General features: G+C 53.8%; 1 protein-coding gene across 1 annotated transcript in view; it reads left to right on the top strand.

The window, feature by feature from the left end:
• Positions 1 to 26,368, top strand: part of NFAM1 (NFAT activating protein with ITAM motif 1) — a 28,072-nt gene that overhangs the window by 876 nt on the left and 828 nt on the right. Inside the window, exons 2-6 of the mRNA XM_075552628.1 lie at positions 1,171 to 1,259; positions 6,639 to 6,995; positions 8,285 to 8,397; positions 10,654 to 10,725; positions 25,759 to 25,845. Of these exons, the coding sequence (XP_075408743.1) occupies positions 1,171 to 1,259; positions 6,639 to 6,995; positions 8,285 to 8,397; positions 10,654 to 10,725; positions 25,759 to 25,845 (718 nt within the window). The remainder of the gene's footprint in view (positions 1 to 1,170; positions 1,260 to 6,638; positions 6,996 to 8,284; positions 8,398 to 10,653; positions 10,726 to 25,758; positions 25,846 to 26,368) is intronic.

Below are 26,368 nucleotides of genomic sequence, written 5' to 3'. Positions count from 1 at the left end.
GGAATGCTGGACTGAGCCCCTGGGCCCACAAGCTCCCCAGCACAGGAGCTGTCTTCAGAGAATTGTGGGTCTAGGGGTTGCCCTGACTGCAGAAGTCTCTTCCCTCCCTCTCTCCTGCCGTTCTCCTCTCGGATACTCCAGACAGAACTAACAGCTCTCTCTCTCTATGAGCCGGCCCACCCCAGGCTCCCTATGTGCCCAACCTCCTTCCCTGTTAGACCAGGGGTGTTGCTGGGGCAAGGATGAGGCTTTGACCTAGTTAGCGTCCTAGCTGTTTGTGGAGGGACACTATAGCTCAGTGGAAGAATTCTCACCTTTCATGCAGAATACCAAGGTTCTATTCCCAGTCAGTGCAGCTCAGGTGTAGCCACTGGAGGCTGACCTAGTGCCATGATGCTGCACAAGTCTCAACAGAGCTTCCAGACCAAGCAGACTAGGAAGAAAGGACTGGCGATCCACTTCCAAAAGTCAGCCAATGACAGCCCTACAGATCCAAGTGGTTTGAATGGCTGTCGACCCTGGGGACAGTGCAGGGCATGGACTCACCCTGGGTCAGGGCCAGCTGATAAGAGCCACAGCTGCTGATGACAAGCCCAGTGCTTGAGACGCAAATGATCACTGCGTAGAACTCACGGGTCCAGAAATTCTTATGAACCAGCAAGGAATTTGAAGCTGGGACACCCCCCCCCAACCTGCACCCACAAAGGGTCCCCTCAGAATCACAGGTCCCAGAAAAGCAGCTGCTGTGGTCCAGGCCCCACAAAAGGAAGGAGCCGTGGAGGTCATTGGCCACACTGCCAGGTCTGCATCCGTGTTCCTGCTGCATCAGTGGTCCTGCAGCTGAGCCATCATGTTGCCAAGACAGCAGTTAGCTGGGAAGGAGGGCTGAAGGTCATGCTCTGCAGACACACCCCCACCCCCCTGCCCCATCACCCCACTCCACCATGCATTTGAATGACGCCAGCCCCCTGACCTTAAAGTAACGACTCCCGCATGAATACAGAACCATAGTCTGTTTTTATGGATGTCTCCAGAATGGGAAAGACTGTAATTGCACAGGCAGATTCCATCCTTTTCTAGAAGGATGTTTGAACGGGATGCACATGGGTGTCTTCTTACCAGAACAAGCTGGACAGTGACTTTGTCCAACTGACTCCGTGTCCTTCCCAGCCCAGCCCTGGGTGCTGCCCGCTCCCTAGAGGAGAACCAAGTGTCTCCTGAGTACGTGGGCGGGGCTCTGCAGGCCCTGGCGAGGCCAAGTGACCCTGGCCAGGTCCCATTCATTTCCTGACCCCCGCCAACAAACCCCAACGACACCCACTCCGCTGCCTCTCAGGCTCGCCAGGAGGAGCACAGGCATGTAGTGAAGGATGCCAGGATGAGCAGGGATTGGCCAAGGTGGTACAAATGGTTTGTGATTGGCTACTACTAACTACAAATGGCCTATGATTGGTCACTATGAACTTCAAACGGCTTGTGATTATTGTTGTTAGGTGCCATCGAATCGACACTGACCCATAGTGTCTCAATGCACAATAGAAACACTGCCCGGTCCTGTGCCAACCTCACAATTGTCCCTATATCAGACCATTGTTGCAGCCGCTGTGCCGGTCCATCTAATTGAGGGCCTTCCACTTTATTGCTGCCCCTGCACTTGACCCAGCACGATGTCATTCTCCGGGGTGAAGAGTGGTGTCTCCTGATAGCATGTCCCAGGAATGTAAGATGAACTCTTGCCATCCTTGCCTCTCAGGAGCAGTCTGACCTTACTTCTTCCAAGACAGATTGATTTCAGCAGTCCATGGCACTTCCCACAATTCAAACGCATCGATGTTCCTTTGGTTTGTGATGATCTAGTCCTAACTCGGTCATTCACACAGCAGCAGCACCTCAGAAAACAGGACTGGTGATCTCTTTCTCTAGAGATTACCGACAGGGAGGCCCTACGGAGCCTACGTGTGTGGTTGCCAGGAATCGCCAGTAGGTTTTGTTTGGTTGCTACTGGCCAGGTGAGGAGGTCAAGGAAGGTATCCCAGGTAGAGAGGGGTGCATGACCCGGATGTGCAGTCCTACCCACAGCCTGCATCATGTTATGCTCCATCATTACACCCCTCTTTGCCCTTGAGGGGTGGCCCACCTTGCCCCTCGGGGAGGATCAGGGAACAACCCTTCCCCCCTGTCTCAGGCCTGGATGAGGCGTCTCTGCAGAGAATCGAGGTCGGAAACATGAAAGGGGGCTTAGCCAATGGGGGGTGGAACTGGGGACCCTGAGGAGAGATGGGCTGTAGGGGGCAACTAGCAGGGCAGCAGGGTGGGAGTGAGAATGGTTTGCCATGGAGGGCTGTGGATGGGCTTCTGGGTAAAGGAGAACATGGTGGGCGTGTCCCCAGTTCTCCTGGAACCACGCCCCCAGTATGCCGTCATTGTTTAAAGGCAGCGAGAAGCGCACCCGTGCCAAGTGCAGAGACATAAGGGTCCCCTGTGACGCACTATAACCTGCGGGCAGTTGGTTCCCTGGGACTCTTAACACCTTAAGTTCTCTGGGGAAGGGGTCCTTCTTTGGTGGCTTAACTCACTCCAAAACTTACTGCTACAGAATCCATTCCACTTCCTGGCAACCTTACAGGGCAGAGTTGAACTGCCCCAGAGGGTTTGCCAGGCTGTAAGTCTTCACAAAGGCAGGCAGCCTGTCTGTCTTTCTCCCTGGGAGCGGCCAGAGTGTTTGAACCACTGGCCCTGCAGTTGGTAGCCAGACACGTCGCCCACAGCACCACCAGGGCTCCTTAGTGGCTCCCCAGGAAACTCATAGTAACAGCTCGGCCTGAGCCATCTGGTCCAGGCCTCAGTCTTCCGGGTCTCTTGGGTTTCCTTCCTGGAATTCAGCTGCAGGCGGATGGAGCTCAATAGATCCAGCAAAAGCCCAGCCTGGCCTCGCGCCAGCCCCATGGGCCACCCCGCCCCCCCACCCCCCCGCTGGCGGAGCCCATGCCTGATGTCCCCAACAAAATAAATCTTGCTGCTCCCTCGGAGCGTCTTGCATGATCTTCTCCCGATTAACAACTCAGCCTGCTTGTTCGTGGCTGCTCGCTGCCGACCTCAATTTGGAGCTGTCTGCTATTTGGCTGCTGGAGAAGGAAGGTTCTGGAGAGCCAGGAAGAGAGAAGGCCAAGGGGCGGTGACTGCTGGAGTGGCCCAGAGACCAACCCACCTCTGAGGGGGCTGCAGGCGTGGAGGCCCATGTGGGCAGCACTGCTGCACGCTGTGTATGTGAGTGTATGTACGTATGTGCGTGTGCGTATGGGTGTGTGCATGTGTATGTGTGTGCTTGTTTATGTGTGTATATGGGTATGTGTATGTATTGTGTATGTGTATAGGTGTATGTGTATGTTTGTATGGGTGCATGTGTGTGTATGGGTGTGTGTGCGTGTGTGTATGTATGGGTGTGTGTTTGTGTATGGGTATATGCGTGTGTATCGGTGTATGTGTGTATGTGTGTATGGTTGTATGTCTGTATGTGTGTGTATGGGTGCATGTGTGTATGGTTGTATGTCTGTATGTGTGTGTATGTGTGTGTGCATGTGTATGTGTGTTTGTTTATGTGTGTATATGGGTATGGGTATGTATATGTGTATGTGTATAGGTGTATGTGTATGTTTGTATGGGTGCATGTGTATATGTATGTGGGGGTGTGCGTGTGTGTATGTATGGGTGTGTGCTTGTGTATGGGTATATGTGTGTATGTTTATATATGTCTGTATGCATGTATGTGTATGTGTGTATGGGTGTATGTGTGTATGTTTGTATGGGTGCATGTGTGTATGTATGTGGGGGTGTGCATTTGGGTGTGGGTGTGTGTATGGGTGTATGGGTGTGTGCATGGGTGTATGGGTGTATGGGTGTGTGTATATGTGTGTATGGGTGTGTGTGTATGGGTGTATGTGTATGTATGTGTGTATGGGTGTGTGTATCGGTGTATGTGTGTATGGGTGTATGTGTGTATATGTGTGTATGGGTGTGTGCATGGGTGTATGTGTGTGTATGGGTGTATGGGTGTATGTGTGTATGGGGCTGTGTGTATGGGTGTGTGTATGGGTGTGTGTGTGGGTGGGTGTATGGGTGTATGTGTGTATATGTGTGTATGGGTGTGTGTATGGGTGTATGTGTGTGTATGGGTATATGGATGGGTGTGTGTATGGGTGTATGGGTGTATGGGTGTATGGGTGTATGTGTGTATGGGGCTGTGTGTATGGGTGTGTGTATGGGTGTATGGGTATATGTGTGTATGGGTATATGTGTGTATGGGTATGTGGATGGGTGTGTGTGTGGATGGGTGTGTGGATGGGTGTAAGGGTGTGTGTGTGGATGGGTGTATGGATGGGTGTAAGGGTGTGTGTATAGGTGTATGGGTGTATGTGCGTGGATGGGTGTGTGTATATGTGTGGATGGGTGTGTATGTATGGGTATGCGTATGGGTGTATGGGTGTGCCTATGGGTGCATGGGGTGTGTGTGTGCCTGAGTGGGCATGTGCTAGGCGGAGGAGTAGAGGTGCACCCCAGGGGGTGCCAGGCCCAGGTAGCTCCTGCAGAGCCTGTGCAGCAGCTGTGTGTGCAGCCCCTGCGTGGCAGGGAGCAACTCCCACTCAGAGCTGTGCTCGGGCTCTAAGAACCTGACAGATCCTCACTGTGGCCGCATTCAGGGACGGGTTTTTCTCCTGGGAGGACTTTCACGCTGACTCTCACAGGGATGGCAGACCCGATCCCCTTTTTCAGCCACTGCCAGGAAACTCAAGGGGCCTTCGTTCTGCTGCCTGCCCGCTTCCTCTGCCCGGAGCATCCTCCATGCGGTTGGCCGCCTCGTGCCTGGGTGTCTGCAGTTCCTGAAGCTGCTACTGCATGAAGCACGCGGGAAGGGCTTGACAGGGCAGCCCTTGAGCTCTTCTCACGGTCAAGTTCTCTCTCTCTCTCTCTCTCTCTCTCTCTCTCTCTGGACTCTGGAGAAAGGCTCTCTTTCTGCGTCTGCTCTGGGGCAGTCTGTCTGTCTGGCTCTGGCTGTGCCTTCATCTCTCTCTGGGGGAAAGTTCTCTCTCTGTTGGCTCGCTCTCTCTCTTTCTTGGCTCTGGCGGATGTCTCTCTCTCTCTCCCTCTCTCTATTGGCTTTGGGGGAAGGTCCTTATCTCTTTCAGCTTCTGTAGCCAGTGGTGTGATATTTTTGAGGCTCAGGGGGATCATGTTTAGGACACGCCCACATCGCAAGGGAACAGCGTCCCTGAGCAGCTGTCAGCGCCTCGGGCTCATCGCCGTCCCATGTGACACGCAGAACTCACGCTCTAGTCTGTTCGTCCCAGGACAAGATTTCCAGGCCTTTCTCACGCAGCGCGACGGATGGGTTCCAACCACAGGCCTCGTGGTCAGTGACCAAGTGCTTAACCGCTGTGCCACCAGGCTCCTCGGCCTTAGGAAAAGAGGCTAAGACTCCACACATAGTTGGAATCAAGTCAAACTCACTGTCCTCCAGTCGATTCTGTATCAGCTGAAATTCTGAGCACCCAGTTTGCCAAAGGTGATGGATGACAGTGACAGCCCCAAACCCATTTGCAGGGTCCCCCCATAGATGAATCCTCCATTGAATACATTCTACGAACCAAGGTCTAGATAATCTCGCCTTTCGGGAACGCCTTGGAGAGCGGATTACCTCCACCCCTCTCTAGTCTGCTCGGGGAGGGGAAGTCTCTGAGGGGCCTGTCTGGGTTTGTCCTTGATGGAGATCACTGCACAGGGACAGTACAGAGGTGACACGGGGTTAAGTCATCCCCCATCAATCTCACCCGGACTGCCCTGGACAGAAGGCCCTGGGCCAATTCTGTGAGCCCTTCTCTCTAATATAACGTACGCGTCCCAATCATGGTCTGGTTTCTTCTCCTGTTGTCCAGCTGTCACTGTGACCGACTGATCTGCCACCACGCAGGGCTTTGTGACAGCTTCCTTTGTGTCCCATGCCTGATGTAAGCACTTGGGTGGCTGTGAGCCCTCGGATGCTGTCTTGACCTCCTGCTAATGCCCTCCCTTATCCGGATGATGTGTCTATGTCTTTGTCTCTTGTAAGACGTGATACATGTTCTCCTTAAGTTCTATTTGACATGGGGTCTCTTTTGTACCCTAAGACAATTCAGACTCCTAGCGATCCTATAGGGCGAGGTAGAACTTCCCCTGTGGGTTTCTAAGACTCTAAATCTTTACAGGAGCACACAGCCTCATCATCCTCTGGAAGAGCAACTGGTCGTTTCGAACTGCTGACCTTATGGTTAGCAGACCAATGCATAACCACTAGGATACCAGGGTTGGGGCCAATGGGCACAGTTCAATCTCTTATGCTGTGCTCTGTGTGGGTGAGTTCCGTGGTCTCCAATCTCAGGCAGGATTGAAGCTCCTTCCCAGAGTCTGGCAGGAGTGGTATGGCACAAGTGTTGGCTGGGCCTCCTGGTGCCACAGACGCCGCTTCTATGCTGCCTGGGCTCCTGCCAGTCCCTGCGTGACCATCAGGGAATGTGGACCTGTGCATGCCAGGTACTCAGTGCAGCACAGGCCCCCACAGGTGCTTGGAAAGCAGGGAGCTGGACACACCCACTGGCACTGACCAGTGGCCCTGCCCCTTCTTTCCATTGCAGGAGGACAGTCAGTGGTGCACACTGGCCCCCCCATCGTGGTCACCCTGGCCAACAAGGTCATTTCCTTTGGCTGCAAAATCACCTACCCATACACCCCAGGGTACAAGAGCTTCACCCTTAACTACTTCCACGTGGACCGCCAGAGCCAGAGGAGCCCCGAGAAACATTTTTACTGCCAACCCAGCCAGGGCACAGAGAACCAGACCCACACCGTGGAATGCCCGATCACCCTCCAGCTACCGGAGGCATCAGCCACTGGCACCTACTACTGCTCAGTCCAGTGGCCACAGGACACCAAAGTTGGCAATGGCACCTTCATCCTGGTCCGAGGTGAGGTTTGATCTGTGGCTCTCCGCAGGGTGAGGGGCTTAAAGCAGAACAGAGGAGCCAGAAGCGCCCAGCTTATGAAGAATGGACAGGGTGTGGGGTGTGGATTTGCCTCTGTCATCCTCTGGCAGGAAACCCTAGGCAGGTCACCTGGTCCCGTGGGTCTCAGCATCCTGTGAGCAAAATGTGAGCACATGGGTGTAGTGCCCATGTGTTTCTTCCATACATTCCATGAAGCTTCTTCAAGGCTTCACCGTAACCTCGAAGGAGAGTGACCCTAGACGTCAACTACAGGTCTGTCACTGAAGTCATGATTCTCTGACCTGCCTTTGCCACTCCCTCAGGAGGGAGCTGGGGGCTGCCGAATCCCAAAAACCTGGGGCTCCTGCTTCCCAGGGTGTGGCATTGGGCCTGCTCTTCTTGGCATTATACTGACTGTCAGAGGATTTTATGGATGAAATTAAACCTGGTGATCAGAAGTGCCCAATAAGTTCCAAACATTGATGTGCCTGGTATATGATTTGACCTGGCACATATTTGCCAGATGGATGGATGGATAGATGGTGGGTGGATGGATGGATGGATGGTGGATGAATGGGTAGATGGGTAGATAGATGGCTGAATGGTGGATAGATGGGTGGATGGTCAGTAGATGGATAACTGGTGGGTGGATAGATGGATGGTGGATGAATAGACAGATGGGTGGATGGATGGCTGAATGGTGGATAGATGGACGGATGGTCAGTAGATGGGTGACCGGATGGATGGATGGATGGATGGATGGATGGATGGATGGCTAGATGGTGGGTGAATAGATGGATGGTGGATGAATAAATAGATGGATGGATGACTGAAAGGAAGTAGGAAAACAGGGCCCTTCACGTAGACTGGTGCAGGCTAGCCACCTGCTTGACCCAGTATAAGCAAGCATAATTTCTGCCATCTGCACTACATCCCTACCCACCTCACTGCAGTAGATCATTATGATCACCAGTTCACAAACGGGAGGAGGGGGCTCCAAGAGGTGACATTACTCCCTCAGGCTCGGAGCAGAACTGAGTTCACTCCAGAAGTGACGCTGTCAGGAATCAAGGCCATAAACAAAAGAGCTGTCACCAAAGCAGGCATGGAAAGGAGCACTGAGGGTTTCGGGGCTGGCCAGGGGGGTGCCTTGCAAGGGATTGCTGTCAGCAGGGTCCTGGGTCCTGGAGGGTGTAGGTCTTGGGGTGGGTGGGTGGTGCCGCAGCTTGTCTTGGATAACTGACTCCTCTCCTTCCGGCTCTTCCTCCCAGACTCAGGCTACCGAGAACCCCCGAGGACCTTCCAGCGGCTCCTGCTGTTGGGTTTCACTGGTCTCCTGGCTGTGCTGAGTGTCCTGGGCACTGCTCTGCTGCTCTGGAAGAAGGTATGCATCTCACCAGCACGGCTGTCTCTGCCCATCCCTGCTGCTCCTTAGGACATGCCAGAGGGGCAGAAGGGCTGCCAGCCTCCCTCTCTGTAGCTGATCTGGTGGGCCCTGGTGAGGCGAGGCCCCATCCACACCTGTACCAGATGAGCCACCACCGCTCACCTGCTCCTTGTGGCCCTTTCTCCTTCCCCCCTGGGGGGCTGATGGCATCCTCCCTGCGCCCTCCAGGTGGCTCCCTGATGCTGGCACTGCATCCTTTCTCTTGTTGTCACTAGATCCCTTTTGATCTTGGTCCAAGAAACCAGAGCTCTCCAGCCTTTCCGGGCTGTGCTGAGCAGATGCTGTGGGCACAGGCTCCTGTGTGCCGTTTCGAGCAACAATCCCCCCACCCCACACACACCTGCCCAGCACCATGGAAGGAAAGAAGCCACTGTGCCCTAGGCCACACATGCGAGGTCTAGACGATGCCACACTGACGGGCTCTGAGGGAGACTTCCCAATTCACAGGGAGGCTCAGAGAGGTCGCGATGTGCTCAAGGTCAAACAGAAAGCAAGAGGTGTCGAGTGGGTCTAGCTCTTTACTGGCTCACCCCTGCTCACCCCACAGGTGTACCCACCTGGGGAGGGGCGTCTCCCCTTGGTGCACCCCAACTGCCATTGCCACCCCACCTTGCCAGGCAGCAAGTGTCATGAACACAGACTGAGGTGAGAGGAGGGGACCTTGCTCAGGCGGCTCTGTGTCAGGAAGGGGGTGAATGTCCCCGCAGAACTAGGGGGGGGGGCGAGGCCTGCCCTTGCCACTTCCAGGCTGTGTGCCCTCAGGCAAGTTACCTGCCTTCTCTGGGCCTCTGCTTCCTCCTGTGTGGCACGGAGGTGCCCTGGGGGCACCTCTGTGGCATTCCCTGTGGGGTGGGGGCAGAGAAGGCAGGTAATGTGTTCCCACTCGAGCTGCACCTGGCACTGCCAACAGAGACCCCGGCTCCAGAGCCATTATGATTTCGGGGCTGGGGGTGGCGCTGGCTCCTGTCTGCGAGTTAAGTAGCTCTCCAGAGCTAATCCCGGAGTAAATGGGCTGGGGGTTGGCAGGCGGCCAGGGTTTTTAATTAGCTCCTGCCCAGCGAGGAGGCTGCTGTTGCTCCACTGATGGCAGTGTGGGGCCGGGGATGAGTGGGGAGGCCAGGCCCGCCTCCCTCTGCCTGGGAAGGAGGCGGCTGCATGTCTCCTGCAGCCTCCTACCCCTTCGCCCTGCCTCAGCGCCACCATTAGCTTGCAGCCTGGCACCTCTGCTGAAAGCATCCACACTGGGCAGGGCCACCTCTCCCTACCCCAAGACACCCTTCCCATTCCTCAAGACTTCCAGGCCTTTGCCCGTGCTGTTCCCTCTGCCTGGAACTCCCTGCTCTCCTTCTTGTGAATGTACCCCCAAACAACCTTTCCTGCAGGGGAGGTGTCCCCTCCCTGTCACCCTGCAGTAAAGTCACCAGGAGGGCAGGGACAGCATCCAGGTCTCCATGCAGCCCGGCTAACGAAGGGTCCTGACCAGGGTGTGCTGTTGAGCCAGGGCTGCCGAAGGGCCCCACCGGGCCAAGCCCTGGCCCCTTGAGTCCTCAGTGATCCCTCACACAGTCTCACCGAGAAGACGCAGAGAGGGCAGTGGGGCTGCTCCGGGTCACAGAGGTGATGAGTGGATGAGCAGACCAGGGAGCCCGGCCTTGCAGACACCTGCTGGGAACTTACCTGCAGCAGACATCTGTGACCCAGAGTCTGCAAGCTGGTACCGTGTTTGCACTCCGCCTCCCTGAGCCAGCCGCTGCCCGAAGAAGAGGCCCGTGCGGCCTTGGTCATTTCCTGAGGCCCCAGGCTGGCGAGGTGTTTAAGAAAAGGTTTCAGAGGCCTGGGCCATGCTTCTCTGGAGGTTTGGAGAGAAAGGTGGCTGTCTGGGAACTCCAGAGTAGAGTGCGAATGTACTGGGCTGCTAGCTGCACAGTTCGAAACCCCCAGTCATGCCGAGGGGGAAAGACAAGCAACGGGCACGGTCTCGGAAATGCACAGGGGCACTTGTGCCCTGTCCTATAGGGTCACCATGAGTGAGAACTGATCCATGGTAGTAAGTATGGTTTTTTGGTTTTGGGTAGTGTCTGTGTGACCTGGTGACCATCCGTCACCCTCTCCCATGGAGGGGGTCTCTGGGGACAGGAGGGCGGCAGAACAGCTTGTCCCCCGGACCTCACAGCTATGGCTCCTTCCCCACAGAAACAGATGCAAGTTCAAGGGAAGCAACCAGCCAGCACCCCCAAGCAACCTCCATCGGAGTCCATCTACACGGTGAGTTGGGCCGGTGTGCCCCCTTCTCTCACAGGCCTGCCAGAGGGCCTGGGCGTTCACCCAGCCCTGATGCCAGGCCCACACCACTGGCTCTGTCGTGCACCGGCTACATGACCTCCCTGCGCCTCAACTGCTTTGTCTGTAAAGTGGGACAGTAAGTCAGACTCTGAAGACATGATTATGAAGTATTCTGCAGGTGTGTGTCCCCCACCCCTCCCCGGGGCCCTGCTGGCACTCCCCAAGTGTGAGGTCCCTCCCTGGCTGCCCTCTCCATTTTTGGAACTAGGGATCCAGCCGCCCACCAGTTAATGGGGAATAAGGGAAGTTTCTACATCTGACTGTTCCCCTTCCTGGCTGATCAACCTCTTCCTGTTTGTCTTGCACAAACAAGAGCCCAGCAACAACAGAGAGGACAAAAGAGGACAGGGGCAGGCGCTGTCCTACATCTAACGCAGCGACAGCATGGGGGTTTCCATCAGCCACGTACATCCCGTACCCCACCCCCACCCAGGCAGCACCCCCACATTGTGTGTTGGGACCATCACAGGCGGGGACACGGGCCAGGATCCTGGTTACTCCAACTGGGAGTCATCAGCACTGAGCCCGTCCTTGTCATTATCTGAGTGGCCACGGCCCCGAGCTCAGGGAGCCTTGGCCTTTGCTGGGCTGGAGTGCTGACCCCGCCCCGCCCCGCCCTGCTCCCACGGGAGAGCAAGAAACTGCTCTTTCCTATCCAATTCGGTTCAGCTCCCCAAGGACCACCTGCTCATCCTTGTAGAGCAAGCCAGGACAAAAGCCATCCAGTGTCTCGGGGCGTCGCCTCCATGGGGCTGTGGATCCCTGCTGGGACCTCACTGTGCAGCAGGAGGCCACCTCGCACTGGCACTGGGTGGGGGGTGGGGTTCCTGTTGCAGAAGCTCGGGCTGCCTGTGGCACGGCTGCCTGGCACGTGGTCACTGAGCCCGTCTGTCCCCATCACCCTGAAGCACACGGGAAGCTCCCCTGCCCCAACACCCCACCCAGAGCGCGGATGCCCCCATGTCCCAAAGATGGGGTGGATGGGGTCAATCGAAGCGAGGGGGAGGGCCGTATAGGGAAGCAGCAATCACGTCAAATGGCACCTACCCATCCACCTTGCCCTCTGCTCCTTCACCCCGGAAACTCCCACTGGCTGCTGGACCTGTGCCGCCCCCGTCCACCCGGCTCGACACAGCCCTCAGAGCATCTTCTCAGAAGAATTCTGGGCTCTGCAGATAAAGCAGTCTCTCTCTCTCTCTCTCTCTCTCTCTCTCTCTCTCTCTCTCTCTCTCTCTCTCTCTCTCACACACACACACACACACACACACACACACACACACACACTGCCATACTGAGCCCAGGGGGCACCGTGGATAAAAGTACTGTGAAAGGCGAGGGTTCAAACCCACCAACTCCTCCTCCAGAGAAAGATGAGGCCGTCGTCTGCCCCCAAAGACAGGCCGGCCCTGGAAGCCCTGGGGGGCAGTAGTGCTCTGTCCTGTAGGGTGGCAGTGAGTCAGAATCAGCTGCATGGTAAGGGGCTCATAGCTTTTGTAGATGAGTGCAATGTGCCATCTAGATCACGTGTGTGTGTGTGTGTGCATCCATAAGGTTAACCATGGGTAACATCGTGGTAAACGGAGAAAAGGGTGAAGTTGTCAGGGATTTCATCGCGCTTGGATCCACAGTCAGAGCTCATGGAAGCAGCCGTCAGAGAGCAAACATTGCGGTGCAGTCTGCTGCGCCAGACCTCTGTAAAGTGTTGAAAAGCAAGGATGTCACTTTGTGGGCTGGATTGCGCCTGACACAAACCCCGGTATTTTCAACTGCTTCCTATTGACGTGTCCCTCAAATAAGGAAGACCGCGGAAGAATCTACGCGCTTGAACTGTGGTGCTGGAGAAGACTACTGAAAGTCCCACGGATGCCCAAAGAACAAACAGAGCTGTCTGGGAGCAAGTGCAGCCAGAGTGCTCCTTAGGGGAAAGGATGGGGAGACTTGGTCTCACACACTTGGGACATGTTGTCAGGAGAGACCCGTCCCTGGAGAAGGACATCATGCTTGGTCAAGTGGAGGGGCGGTGAAAACGAGGAAGACCCTGGACAAGATGGATGGACAACAACAGGCTCAAATGTAACAACGATTGTGAGCCTGGCGCCGGGCCAGGCAGTGTTTCATTTTGTTGCACGCGGGGTGGCTGAGTCAGAACCGACTGGATGGCGTCCCATAGCAACAGGTACCTTAATGGATCAGAAGGGATGAGCTAACAATGAGCCATCGGAATCCCATCTTCTTTCAGGAGAAATACTAATAACGCTGCATTTTATACCGAACTAGCCTTTTTTCTATAAATAGACTCCGAGACACCCATCGCACACCCACACGTTTTTATTGGAGCCATGGATCTATCGTTTCCACGTTCCACTCGATCATAAACATCTCTCTCTGAATCAGCACCTTCTACAAGATGATTCTTAATGGAGGAGATGCGTTTTGGAATGGAATATCTTTCTCTCCCGTGTCTAGAGTCTTCTAAGGCTCAGGCTGACTTCTCTGGCTCACGGAGAAGAGGCCCGACCACCCTGTCGTGTGGAATGGAGAGACTTTAGGACCAGAAAAGAGAACGTCATGAGAAACCTTGGGATGTTGCTAGCCCTGCAGACCAATCCCTACTAGCTGGCTTCGGCCGTGGGCAGGTAAGAATGACGTGAGCCTTTTGTTGAGCACTGACGATGGGGCAGACGCTGTTGTTGTTTCTAGTTGCCGTCAAGTTAGTTCGGCTCCTAGTGAGCCCGTGTACAGCAAAGCCAACCATGGACGGGTGCGCTGTCATCTGCAGGGTCGTGGCTGTTTCAGCCCATGGTTGCATTTACTGGGTCAGTTGATCTCACTGGACGCCAGGCTCTTCGTTGGCCATTCTACTGCTTTTGTCCATAAGGTGCTAAGTGACTAATCCATCAGTCCTTCTGCTTCTGCTTTACCAAGCCTGTTGGTCTTCTCCAGGGGCTAGTCCTTCCTGATAACATGTCCAAGTATGTGAGTCCGAGCCTCACCTTCCTACCTTCAAAGGAACCTTCTGGCTGTACTTCTCCCAAGACAGATTGTTCACAGTTCCGGCGGTCCCTGCTCTAGCCAATATTCTTGGCCAGCACCAGAAGGCAAAGGCCTCAATTCTTCTGCCCTCTACCCTATTCACTGTCTATCTTTCACCTGCCTGTGAGGTGCCCGAAATTATCATCGTGGCCTTTGGGAAAGGTCTTTTGCAACAGATTTGCCCAGTACGACATGTCATTTGATTTCATCACTACTGCTTCCTTGAATGTGCACGGTGGACCCAAGTTAAGCTACGTCCTTGGTCACGTCAACCTTTTCTCCATTTATGTGGCTTCTTGGCTCAGGTGTCAGGATTTTTACTTTCTTCATGTTGAGGTGCAATCCATCCTGAAGGCTGTAGTCTTTGATCTGAAATTCCCAAGGTTGGAAATGTTATCCATAATTTTAATTATGACGCGCACAGTTGACTTACCATTGCGCAGTCAATAAAACATGAGCAAACATCTTTTGGGTCTTCTCTGCTGTTAGCCAAGATCCATCTGACATCAGCAACGAGCAGATGTCAGAGCCCCACTTCCTTTTCCGAATCTGGCTTTCCTTTCCGGCAGTTCTGCGTGTCCACATGCTGCTACCGGCCTTTCGAATGGTCTTCAGCAAAGCTTATCATCTGTGGGTGATGTCCAGGGTCCTGGGTGCTTCCCACATTCGATAGGTTCATCTTTCTTTGGAATGGCCACAAACACATATCTCTGCACGTCTGTCGGTCAGGTGGATGTCTTGCCTATTTCTTGGCGTAGATAGGTGAAGCCTTCCTGAGTTGCCTCCATGTGGTGAAACGTCTCAGTTGGTATTTTGTCCATTTCTGGAACCTTGTTTCTTGTCTTCAGTGGATCCTGGACTTCTTTTGAGAGGACGTACCCCACTCCTGGCACTGGCTGGCAACGAGATCCTCCCTCCTGCTTCTCTGAGGGCTCATTTCACACACAGCGTTTCTGATCTTGACCGCGTGCTGTCTCCTGAACTGGTCCAGCATTGACCAGTTCTTTTTGGAGCAATGACTGTGTTCCTCCCATCGTCCTGTGACGGTTCCTGCCCATCCAGCATTTTGCCCATCGCGTTCTTCTGCTCTGGGGTTGTTTCTTGAGTTCGTTCAGCTTGAGAAATGCCAAGCTTGTTCTTCCCCTCTGGTTTTCTAACTCCAGGTCTTTGTATATTTGATTAATGTTTTATCTTCTGGAGCTGCCTTTTGAATTCTCTGTGTGTGTGTGTGTGTGTGTGTGCGTGTGTGTGTGTGTGTGTGCGTGTTTTGTTTTTATCCTTCAACTATTCTACATCCCAGAACAAGTTTTCTGAGTCTCTTCTAGCATCAATTTTGGTCTTTTCTGTCTTTTAAAGATCATCTTTTACTGTCTTCGTGGATGTCTGCAGGGGCAGTGAATTATTTACTGTGGCCCTTCTGGCCAAAGTCTCTAACTCTCCCCAACGGACCTTTCCCTGCAAGGCTGTGGTAAGAAGATTGGGGTGGGGGGAGGTACTGAGCGTTACCTGTGAGTAATTGCAAATAGGATTCTCTGGAGTGCCATTCTGCTTTGTATAAGATGAGCCCTCTGGGAAGCAGGAGGAGGGATCTCATTATGAGCAAGAGCCAGGAGCATCCTCTGGACCCGAGATCTCTTCACAGTGAATCTCCTGGATCCAGATTTCATCTATCGCATCAGTGAAGCATCAGCAGAACCAGGACCCAGAGCTTGGAACAGTGTGCTGGGTTTTCTAACTCATGGATTAAGTTAAGCTGGGTGCTTTTATGTAAGGAGTAGACTTACAGAATGGGGTGGCTCTGGGCACTTATTTGGGAAAGTTGGGCTTGCTGACCCACTGCACTGGAGCTGAGTGCCTTCAGGCTGAGGATTCCTGGAGTAGGGGGCTTCTGGACACTTAATTCTGAGAACTGGGTTTGCTGAGCTTAAGTTGAATGTCTTTGGGTTGAGGCTTACAGCAGAGTGGAATACAAGGGGGTATCCCCCCCCCCAAAAAAACACATTTTCTCCAAAGCTGTATATTTAATTTATTTTATAAAACAACCTTATCACCTTCAAAGTACTCTCCATTATACTTAATACGTTTGTCAAATCTGTGATTCCATTCTTGATAACATTTTAAAAACTCATCTATTTGGATGGCCGACAGCACCTCCCTCGTTTTATTTTTTTTTCTTCTCCTCGTCTACGTCATCAAATCGCTGTCCTTGCATGTGCTTCTGCATTTGAGGAAACAAAAAGAAGTTTCACAGAGCAAGGTCAGATGAATAAAGTGAGTGGGGCAAGAGAGGCAAGGTGGTTTTTCTTGCCAAAAACTGGCCACTCAGTTGGCTGCATGAGCAGGTGCATTGTTGTGGTGGCAAAACCAGTCTCCCATGTGCCACAAATCAGACCTTTTTGTCACATACCGTTACACATTCTTTACAGAACCTCTAATTAGAAAGCTTGATTAAAAGTCTGACCTCATGGAACAAATTCCAAATGCACCATAAGTCAACATTTTCATCGGTTTGGGCAGTTGATGGACGTCCAGAACAAGGTTTATCATCAATCAACACTTTACCTTTTTTGAAACGAGAAAACCACTTATACACTTGAGTTTTTCCCATAGTGCTGTCCTTGTAAGCTTTATTCAACACCACAACAGTTTCTGCAGCAGTTTTCCTGAGCAGGAAACAAAATTTCACAGCTGCACACTGTTCTCTTAAATCAGCCATCACAAAACACAAAGTCCTAGCAAAACTGCGTTCATGAAAAAATTCACTGTGACCAGAGAGAACCTTCCCAGGTGACACCACTGGGTGTGCCAACTCAGAGCAAGTTGCTTGATGTTCACCTAGGTGTGTGTGTGTGTGTGTGTGTGTGTGTGTGTGTGTGTGTGTGTATGCATACTACCATGAAAACTCGGATCCACCCGGTACAATTCTGGGGTGTGTGTGTACTACTATGAAAACTCTGATCCACCCAGTGCAATTCTGGTGTGTGCATGTGTGTGTGTGTACTACTATGAAAACTCTGATCCACCCAGTGCAATTCTGGGGTATGTGTGTGTGTGCGTGCATACTACTATGAAAACTCTGATCCACCCGGTGCAATTCTGGGGTGTGTGTGTGTGTGTGTGTGTGTGTGTGTACTACTATGAAAACTCTGATCCACCCGGTGCAATTCTGGGGTGTGTGTGTGTGTGTGTGTGCATGTGTGTGCGTGTGTACTACTATGAAAACTCTGATCCACCCGGTGCAATTCTGGGGTGTGTGTGTGTGTGCGTGTGTGTGTGTGTACTACTATGAAAACTCTGATCCACCCGGTGCAATTCTGGGGTGTGTGTGTGTGTGTGTGTGTGTGTGTGTGTGTACTACTATGAAAACTCTGATCCACCTGGTGCAATCTGGTTCTTTGGGGGTACCCCATTGTACACCATTACTCCTTTACTAGCAGATCTGAAACTCTGTACAATGTCCTGATAAACAACTCAACCCCAAGCATTTCTCACTGCCATTACAACTGGATCACTTCTTTCAATACACCCTCTAATCATGAGTTTTATCTGTGAGTGTCTGGATGCCATTATAACGGATAATAGAGACTAGGAAGGTAAATCAGAGAACACGAAGTAAGACAGCACAGTGAGTGTCCTTGGCACCATCGCACACAAATCATCTGGTCTTCGGTCATTAGTGCTCAGGGCATCAAACCCATTTTTGAGTTGGTCTCCAAAGGCAGGTGGGAAGTGCTCAAGGTTGGACTTGAGCCCCCGTCGACTCGTGGCTTTGTTTGGTTTTGCTGTTCAGTTTCAATTTCAACTTGCACATGAGCAAGTGTGCTCCATCGTCAGCCCCTGGCATTTTTATTTTTCAAAGCTTATATTATGAAAGCTTTATTCTTTCCTTTTTTTTTTTTTGCCCCTGGCCTTCTTCTGATTGACGATACTGAGCATCTCGATTATGTCTTCCCCCAGATGTCATTGAGTTAATCCCTGCATATTTCATCCAGCCAGACTCACATGTACAGTTGCTGTCTATGTTGTTGAAACAAGGGTATTTGTATGACTAAATCTCTGGTTTTGCAAAATCCTACCAGATCATCTCCAGCGTCATGTCCATCACCAGCATCCAACCCTTTGTTTCTGACTTTTGTGTCCCAGTCACCAAGGGTTATCGGTATCTTTTGGTGGTGTGTTTGTTCCATGTCAGACTGCAGAAGTCAGTAAAGTCTTTCATTTACTTGTCTTTAGCCTTAGTGGTTGGTGGATATGTTTACTAATAATATTAACTGGTCTTCCTAATAAGGGTATGGGCATTCTCTGATCACTGACTGTGGTAGTTACATAATCTGGTATCATTTTGAGGATTAAGAATGTAGGGGTGGAGTCTAGCCTGGGGTTGTAGGGCAATGAGATCTCTGTGTGGGAATGGCCTCCTAAGGATTCTGAGAACTCTGGTATTTTCTCCATGGAGGCAGGGGTCTCTCTGCTCACTCTCTGAGAGAATCTCTACTGACAAGACACAGGGCACTACGCTGAAAAACTCCATGCCCTGGGAACTGGAGAAGCCACGTGGAGACCTCTGCCATTACTGAGATGCTTACAACGCCAGTGGATCCACAAGACGTCCCACCCACTGGCCTATGATCTTCCTGCATTTGGCATCATTGCATGTGTTTCGTGAGTCTGAAGAGGACTTTATAGATTGGTATCGGACATATGGGCTAATATTGGACTTGTGGACTTGCTCTGGACTGGGCTGGGATGTTTTCTCAATATTCAATTGCTCTTGGATAGAAAGCTCTTTCCTATAGACACATAGGAGTCTCCCTGGATTTGTTTCTCTGGTCTACCTGGACTAACACACTGGCAGAGCTGCACTTGGGCATAGATCTTAACGATTCTCTTTGACAATGATGATGGCATCGTGCCGCTTCTATTTGCAAGATTAACGCAATAGGATTGACCTTGTCCGTGATTTCATTTTCCTGGCGTCTACAATCAACGCTGATGGACGCAGCAGACAACAGATCCCATGGTGAATCGTATCGGGCAACTGGGCTGCACAGGGCTGCTTTAAAGTGCGAGTTAGGAAGGAGGTCACTTTGAGCACTAAGGCGTTCCTGACCCAATTCCAAGGCACGGGATTTCCAATCGCCTGATGGCTAGGCATGCAGAAGCTAGGCAACTGATAAGGGAGATGGCGGCTCAGGAGAACCAGCGCCTTGAATGATGACGGCGTTGGGGAAGAATATTGAAGTCCCCTGGGCTGAACAGAAGAACCCACAAATCTGCCAGAATGCTCCTTGGAAGCAAGGATGCTGAGACTTAGGCTCACACCCTTTGGAGATGTTATTGGGAGAGACCAGTCCCTAGAAAGGGACATCACGCTTGGTCAACTAGAAGGCCATTGAAAAAGACCGAGACTGTCAGGGAGATGGGCTCACCCAGTGGCTGCCACCGTGGGCTCAACAGCTGTGGGTGGTGTAGGACCGGGCAGTGTTTCATTCAGTTGAGCACAGGGCCGCCGTGAGTCGAGCAGATGCCTCCGGCCCTGACCACAGCAAGAACAAATGTCTCGGTTATCCGAGACTATGCTGAGATCACACGCATGATTTCAGTCCTTTGAGATCTGTGTACCTGGCTTTCTGGCCCAGTTATAGCCCACGTGCACTTGAAAGACCTTGCGTTGTGGATGGTTGCGTGAATGTTCTAGATATGCTAACCAGGTCAAGTTTCTTGATCAGGTTGTTCAAATGTACCATATCCTTGCAGTTTTATTTATCTAGCGCTACGATAACAGAAATACCACGGTGCAGAAATGTAGTCTCTCACATCTGAGGAGGCTAGAAGTGCACGTTGGGGCACTGGCTCTAGGGGAAGGCTTTCTTTCCGTTGGCTAACAACTTAGGAGGAAGGGCAGACTACAACTGGCCCTGTGGGTTTTCTGAGACTGGCACTTTTTACAGGAGCAGAAAGCCTCATTTTTCTCCCTTGGAGCAATTGGTGGTTTCGAACTGTCAACCTCTCTCGGTTAGCAGCCCAATGCATATACCCTACTGCACTTGAATAATTATATCATCACAAGATGGAAGATAATGACATAATCCTGAGGCTCAGGGCCCAGTCAAGTGAACCCATTTTTTGGCGGGGAGGGGAGCGGACATAATCGACTCTATTATTTTGCCGACATATATTATTTTGCCTGTCTTATCAGTTGATAGGAGAAGAGAGTTAAAGCCTGTCATCATAATTATAGATTTATCTATTTCTCCTCCTAGTTATGATAAATTTTGCTTTTTATTTCATATGGAAAATGCTCACTCTATACTGTAACATGAGAAAAAAAGAAGAAAATAGCACACTTCAATCTGGGAGAAGAGCGTGGTTTGGGGAATGCTAGAGAGATAGGGGTTCAAAGCCTAGTTGATTGCTTTGCTCACTGGAAGGTCTCGGAAAGACAGAGTGAAGGCGGCATCATTACGCGTGGTGGTGGTGGTGGTGGTGGTGCCCCTTGAGTGGCAGCGACCTGGGCACAACAGAACCAAACCCCGCCCGGTCCTGGGCCATGCTCACAATTGTTCCTGTGGCCCGAGCCCCATATACAAACAATTTCCAAACAGGTGAAGGTCTCTTCCATCTCAAGATCTTTATCTGGGACTCACATCTCCCTCCAGAGACCTAGCGTTTCTCCAAGATTTCCTAGAACCTGACTCTTTCGAAGTGGCCTGGCCTCTCTTGCCTGTCTTTCCTGTCTGAGAGGAGCCCAAGGGCGCTGTGGGTGAAGCATTAGGTGATTCACAAACCCACCAGTCAGTCTGGGGGACAGACATGAGGCCCTCTGCCTCTGTAGAGGTTGACAGTCCCAGAAACCCTAAGGAGCAGTTCTACTGTGCGTCATCGGGTCACGGTGAGCTGGTTTCTGATTGGGCAGTGGGTTTCTGATGTATTCTTGGTCTGTGCAGGGGTTCCCTAGCTACGTGGCCATCTGAGTCTCTAAGGACTTCCAGCCTGTCCTACAGGTGCTCTGAATCAGATTCCAAGGCCGGGGGATTGGGTTTGGTGACTGGCTAAGGCTGTTGTGCTGTTGACTATCATTTCATGTGCCTATTGGCGATTTGAATATTCTCTTTGACATTGACCCTGACTGGTTCCTCCCAGTCTGCAGGCTGCCTTTCCACTTTCCCATAAAGTCCTCTTTGGATGACCAGCAGCAGAGCGCTTTCATGAGGTCCTCCTGTCCTGACCTGGTTGGTTTTCAGTGGCTCGTGCCTTTGCCCTCAGATCTGATAGCCCTTCTCCCCACACCATGCCCCCCAGCCAGAGCCCTCCGCTTTCTTCCATGAGTTTGATGATTGGAGTTTTCACGTTTAAGTCCTTGATCCCTTTTGAAATGCTTTTTAGGAGGGCGTGCTGAGCCTCCCCATTTTTTAATCCGTTAACGAATCTTGTCTCAGAACCCACCCAGGGCCTGGCCCCTTCTCAGCTCACGAAGGCTGACCCTGGTTTTGTACTGGTAGACCCTCATGGTTGGCCAGATTTAAGCCTCATTCCCACAGCCTGGACTCCATCCCATGGCAGCCAAAGAGATCCTGTAAAACCATGGGCAAGCCGTGGCTCTTGTTGCCCAATGCCCTTGGTTAATCTAGGTCCTTCGAGTTCCAGTGTGAGGTGATTTTATTAAGGAAATCTCACAAGTGAGAGAAGATTGAGAGGGTGCTGGGGCCATCTGGGAGCACTGTCATACTGGGATGCCGGGCTGAACTGGAAGGGCTGAGAGAAGACAGGTCCAGCCAAGTGGTCTAGCCTGTCACCAGGGAAGCCCTGGGGGTCCCCAGACACTTTCCTGGCTGCTCAGCCAGTGTGGAATATGGCCTTGGAACAAAAGTGGAAATGGATTTCCAAGTCAATAATTCAGGCCTCTGGGCAATTCTGCTCCTGGTCGTTGGAGATCTGCAAAGCCCATTCTCACAACCACTGCAGCCCTCCAAGTTCCCGTCCCTGACAGTAGCCACCAAGAGCTCTCTGGCCACATGCCCTCCCTTTCTATCCCCACATGTCTTTGTTCCAGTCAAACTGGCCTCTTGGGTGTTCCCCCAACATTCCAGAAAGCTCTGCCACAGGCCCTGGGTCCTGACTGTCCCTCTGCCTGGGCTAGCCATAGGGCTGCCCCCTCTCCTTCTGCTCTCTCCTCAGACAGGCCCTTCCCAGCACAGCCCTCCAACCTCTCCACCCCACCAACCCCTGGCTCCCTTTTCTGCATCAATCCAAGACCTGCAGAGCCATCTTCCACCTTTGTTGCATTCTGGTCTTGAGCCCCACTCTCAGTTAGTGCTTACGGTTGAAGGGCGATGTTTGAGTGGAGTCTTCTTATCTTCCACGGTGCCTGGGGCTCTTTGGGGCCCGTGCCAGGCAGACAGGGCACTGCTTTGGGGTGGGCATTCTCCTATAGCATGTCCCCAGCCTCTGCCTGACTCATCAGCACCCTCTTTCTTGCTCTGAGCCTCCAGTCCCTACTGCTCCTCATTGCAGCTACCAACTCCTCTCTCAGCCATGGCTCTTTTGCTGATATGGCACACAGCACCTGCTGCAGCTCCCCCCCGCTCTGTTATCTCTGTTCTTCAGACAAGCGGTGCCCTCAGCCTAGGACTGGGGATCCTTCTCCAGGGGGTCTCTCAGATCAGCCCAACCGGACTCAGAGCCCTCCCAGCCCCAGTCCCAGCCCCAGCCTCAGCCCCAGCCCCAGGCCAAATCTCAGCCTCAGCCCCAACCCCAGCCCCAGTCCCAGCCTCAGCCCCAGCCTCAGCCCCAGACCCAGCCTCAGCCTCAGCCCCAGCCTCAGCCCCAGACCCAGCCTCAGCCCCAGGCCCAGTCCCAGACCCAGACCCAGACCCAGCCCATCCTATTCCCTTTGCTATCAAGTCAATTCTGACTCATATCAATCTCAGGGGGCATTGTAGAACTGCTTCTTAGCGTTTCTGTAACTGTGAGTCCTTACAGCTTCATCTTTCTCCCCGGGGCCAGCTTTCGCTGTCATTGAATCGCTGCTGACTCACAGGAACACCACAGGACAGGGTAGAACTGTCCTGTGTTCCCCAGACTGTAACTGTTCACGGGAGCAGCAAGCTCTTCTCCCTCGGAGCGGCCGGTGGTTTCAAACTGTCAACCTTGATGTTAGCAGTCTAATGTGTAGCCACTACACCACCAGGGCTCCTTGGCCGCCTTCCAGCCCAGCCCATGTCAGCTCCAGGTCAGCCCCAGGCCCAGCCCAACCTCAGGCCCAGCCTAGCCCCACGGACAGTCCACGCTGAGGCCTGGGCACCTCGTTGCATCCTCGCTCCTAGTGAGGGGATCACCCCCCCACTAGGAGGACCTAGCTTAGCGCCTCCACGGGGGTCCTGTTGACAAGGCTTGCACCTTGTGTCTCAGCCAAGAACGCAGGTCACACCCGGAAAAGAAATGCAGCTCCACAGGGCAGGACCTGCCACCAGCGTCACTCAGCAGCTGCTAATTGGTGACAAGCAGCAGCCCCACAGCCTCCCTGCTCTCCGCCCTCTCTCCCCACGCCAGGCCACCAGGCCAGCTGAGTCAGAGCATCACAGCCCTGCAGGAGGAAAGCTGCCCCTCCTCCTCTCCCCTGGCCACAGGCTGGGAACACTCAACAGCGGGGCAGGAGGCCTTTGACCCAGCCTTGGCCCTGCCACCAAGGATTGTGTGGCCTCAGACACCTCCGGGTCTGTTTGGGCTCCTATGTGAGGGAGGGACTCCAGCCGGAACTTGACACCCTCTCCACTCCCCCCTACTCCCTTCCCTCCCCAGACTCCAGCCTAGGGACCATTCTCTTCCTTTGGGAAAATGTGTCGCTCAGGGCCCACCCTTCAAGGGTGGGCCCACTTCCCTGAGCACCCCCCCGCCTGTGTGCCAGGCTTGGGTGGGTGGGTGGAGCTGGCATTCAGTAGACACAAAGGGGGCAGGCCCTCAAGTCTTCCTCCATTGGAAATGGGGCCCCTCCTTGAGAAGCTCCTGCTCCTCTTCCTACACAGAGGCAGGCGGGGAACCCCTCTCCCAAGACGCACCCTCCTTCTGGCACAGAAGGCCCCTTGAGCTGGTCCCCAGGCTGCCTCAACATTCCCGAGTCTGATGCCCTTGACGTGAGGGTCTCCCCAGCGCCAAATGGTTGATTACATGGGTTTTCATGCCCGGCTGCCTCTGGGCGCCTCCCTCCTGCCTCCCCTCCCTCCTCGTGTCTCTGAGCACCACCTGTCTCTCCAGCCTCCTCCAAGCCCTGCTTGCCTGTTGCCGGGGAAACCGCCTCCTTGGCAACCAGCCGGCATCCATATGACATGTACACACGAAAGGAGGTTCCTGCCTCTTGCTCAGGCTGGCAGTGAGCGCTGCTCCGGCCACCCCAACATGGAACCCCGAGCCCAGCAGGCTCTGAAGGTGGGGGCGGGTGTCTGGCTGTGCCCGCAGAGGGGAGGGAGACACCACCCTCCCTAGATGATCATCCAGCAGCTGCGGGCTTGGCGCTTTCTATTTGCCAGACCCTGTGCTGGGGGCTCCCTGTACAGCATCTCATTTAATCCTGCATGGAGCCTGCAAGGGAGAGGAGGACGCTGAGCCCAGAGAGGGTTAAGCAGGGGTGGTGCAGGCCTGGCTGTGTCCAAGCCGGGTGGAACCCAGCCTTGTCTGACTTCACCTGGTCCTTTCTGCATTCAGGTGGCCTCTGATCAGCCTGAGACCCACCCATGAGGGTGCAGAGCCCTCTCCCCAGGCCCCTAGATGCTGTTCACTCTGTGCAGACAGGGCACAGGTTTGGTACAGGAACCTGGTGACAAACCAGACCCGGCCCTGCCCTCCAGGTGCTTCTGTCTCTGGGGGACGAGGTGAGGGTGGGGGGAGAGGTTGTTGGAAGGCAGAACTGGTCTTCCTCTTCCAGTGCCAGGAGTGTGGTCCTGCCCGCCCAAACCCCACCAGGCTCACCTCTTCACTGCCTTCCCGGGAGGAGGCTGGGGCTAGGCTATGGTCAGAGAGTGGGTGCTGGGGACTGAGTGGGGCCTTGGGGCCTCGGGACCACTGACTGCAGTGGGTGCATGGAAAGTGGGAGGTGGCATGCCTGAGAGGCCAGGCTGGACTCCAGACCCTCCAGCAGGATGCCGTGGCCGGAGAAGGAAGAGGCGACTTGGACACCAAGAGCGCCAAGGGCCTCCTGGGCTGGGCTGGGGGAGTCTGTGGAAGTCTAGAGCAGTGGTTCTCAACCTGTGGGTCGCGACCCCTTTTGGGGTCAAATGACCCTTTCACAGGGGTCACCTGAGTCATCACATTAGCAGAATTACTGTGATGAAGTAGCAACAAAAATAATTTTATGGTTGGGGGTGTCCCCACCACATGAGGAACTGTATGAAAAGGTCACAGCATTAGGAAGATTGAGAACCACTGGCCGAGGGTGTGGGTAGATGAGTGGATGGGAGCCTCACAAGACTGGGGACCGGGAACCAGGGAGTGAGGGGGATGCCGTGTGTGTGTGTGTGTGTGTGTGTGTGTGTGTGTGTGTGTGTCCTGGTGAATCAATGGCCGCAGGTGTCATGGCTGGGGGTTAAGGACCTCCGGTTAGGCAGAGAAGGGCCCAAGCCCTTTCTCTTGCCACAGGTGGAAGCTGGGACAGATCCCAGCAGGGCCGAGCACAGGTGCTCCTGGAGACTGCTGGGTGGGTGGAGGGAGCTGGTAGCGGCACAGTTAGGAGCTGGCACTGGACAAGGGTCAGGGTGACCCCAAGAGAAAAGAGCACATATAGCTGACATGCTGTGCTCGGTGGGGCAGGCGTCTGCTTCCAGCCTGTGTCCCAGGGGCTCTGCCTGCCTCTGAGGCCCCTGGGAGGCCCACAGTCAAGGTCCAGGTACTGACTGGTGGGCACTGCCCCGCCTTGCCTGTCCTCCACAGTCCCTGCAGCACCGTGATACACAAGTCTACGCCTTCATCGAGAGCGAGGCCAGCAGCACACCCTCGGCGAGAAGCCCTCTCTCCCAGGTACTCAGGGCAGGGGGCGGGCAGCCAGCTCAAGCCAGGCTCCTCCAGGAGCCCCTCTGACCCTCAAGCTCTCCCTCTACCACGTGGGACTTCAAGAGGACTGTGGGCGTGGCCCACCAGCTTCTGAGCTGAATCCAGATCCTGGCGCCTGGCCCAGAATGGAAGAGCAGGCAGCTAGACTGGCGGCTTTGAGACCCCAGTGCGCAGCTGGGCAGCCCTGGCCAAATGACCTCACCTCTCTGTGCCCGAGTCTCCTCGCGGTTCCTCCTGGGCTTGACCGTGAGGGTTGGATGTTGTACGGAGAGGGTGGAGGCTAGGGTCCCGGCGGGCGCCCTGGCTGTGTGAGCAATGATGTCTACACGTCCAGCATCTGCACTGGCCATGCAGGTGGGAGTGCCACGCTGCTGGCACCCCCGCAGGCTGGGGCTGGCCTGGTGTCAGCCCACCCGGCTAGGCCAGGGCTCCAGGGAGGGACCTGCCGGTATCTGGAAGAGGGGACTTGGGAGGCTCACTCAGGTGCACA

This window comes from Tenrec ecaudatus, chromosome 6, assembly GCF_050624435.1.
Source record: "Tenrec ecaudatus isolate mTenEca1 chromosome 6, mTenEca1.hap1, whole genome shotgun sequence".
NCBI lineage: Eukaryota > Metazoa > Chordata > Mammalia > Afrosoricida > Tenrecidae > Tenrec > Tenrec ecaudatus.
This window is presented reverse-complemented; position numbering and strand designations above follow the sequence as displayed.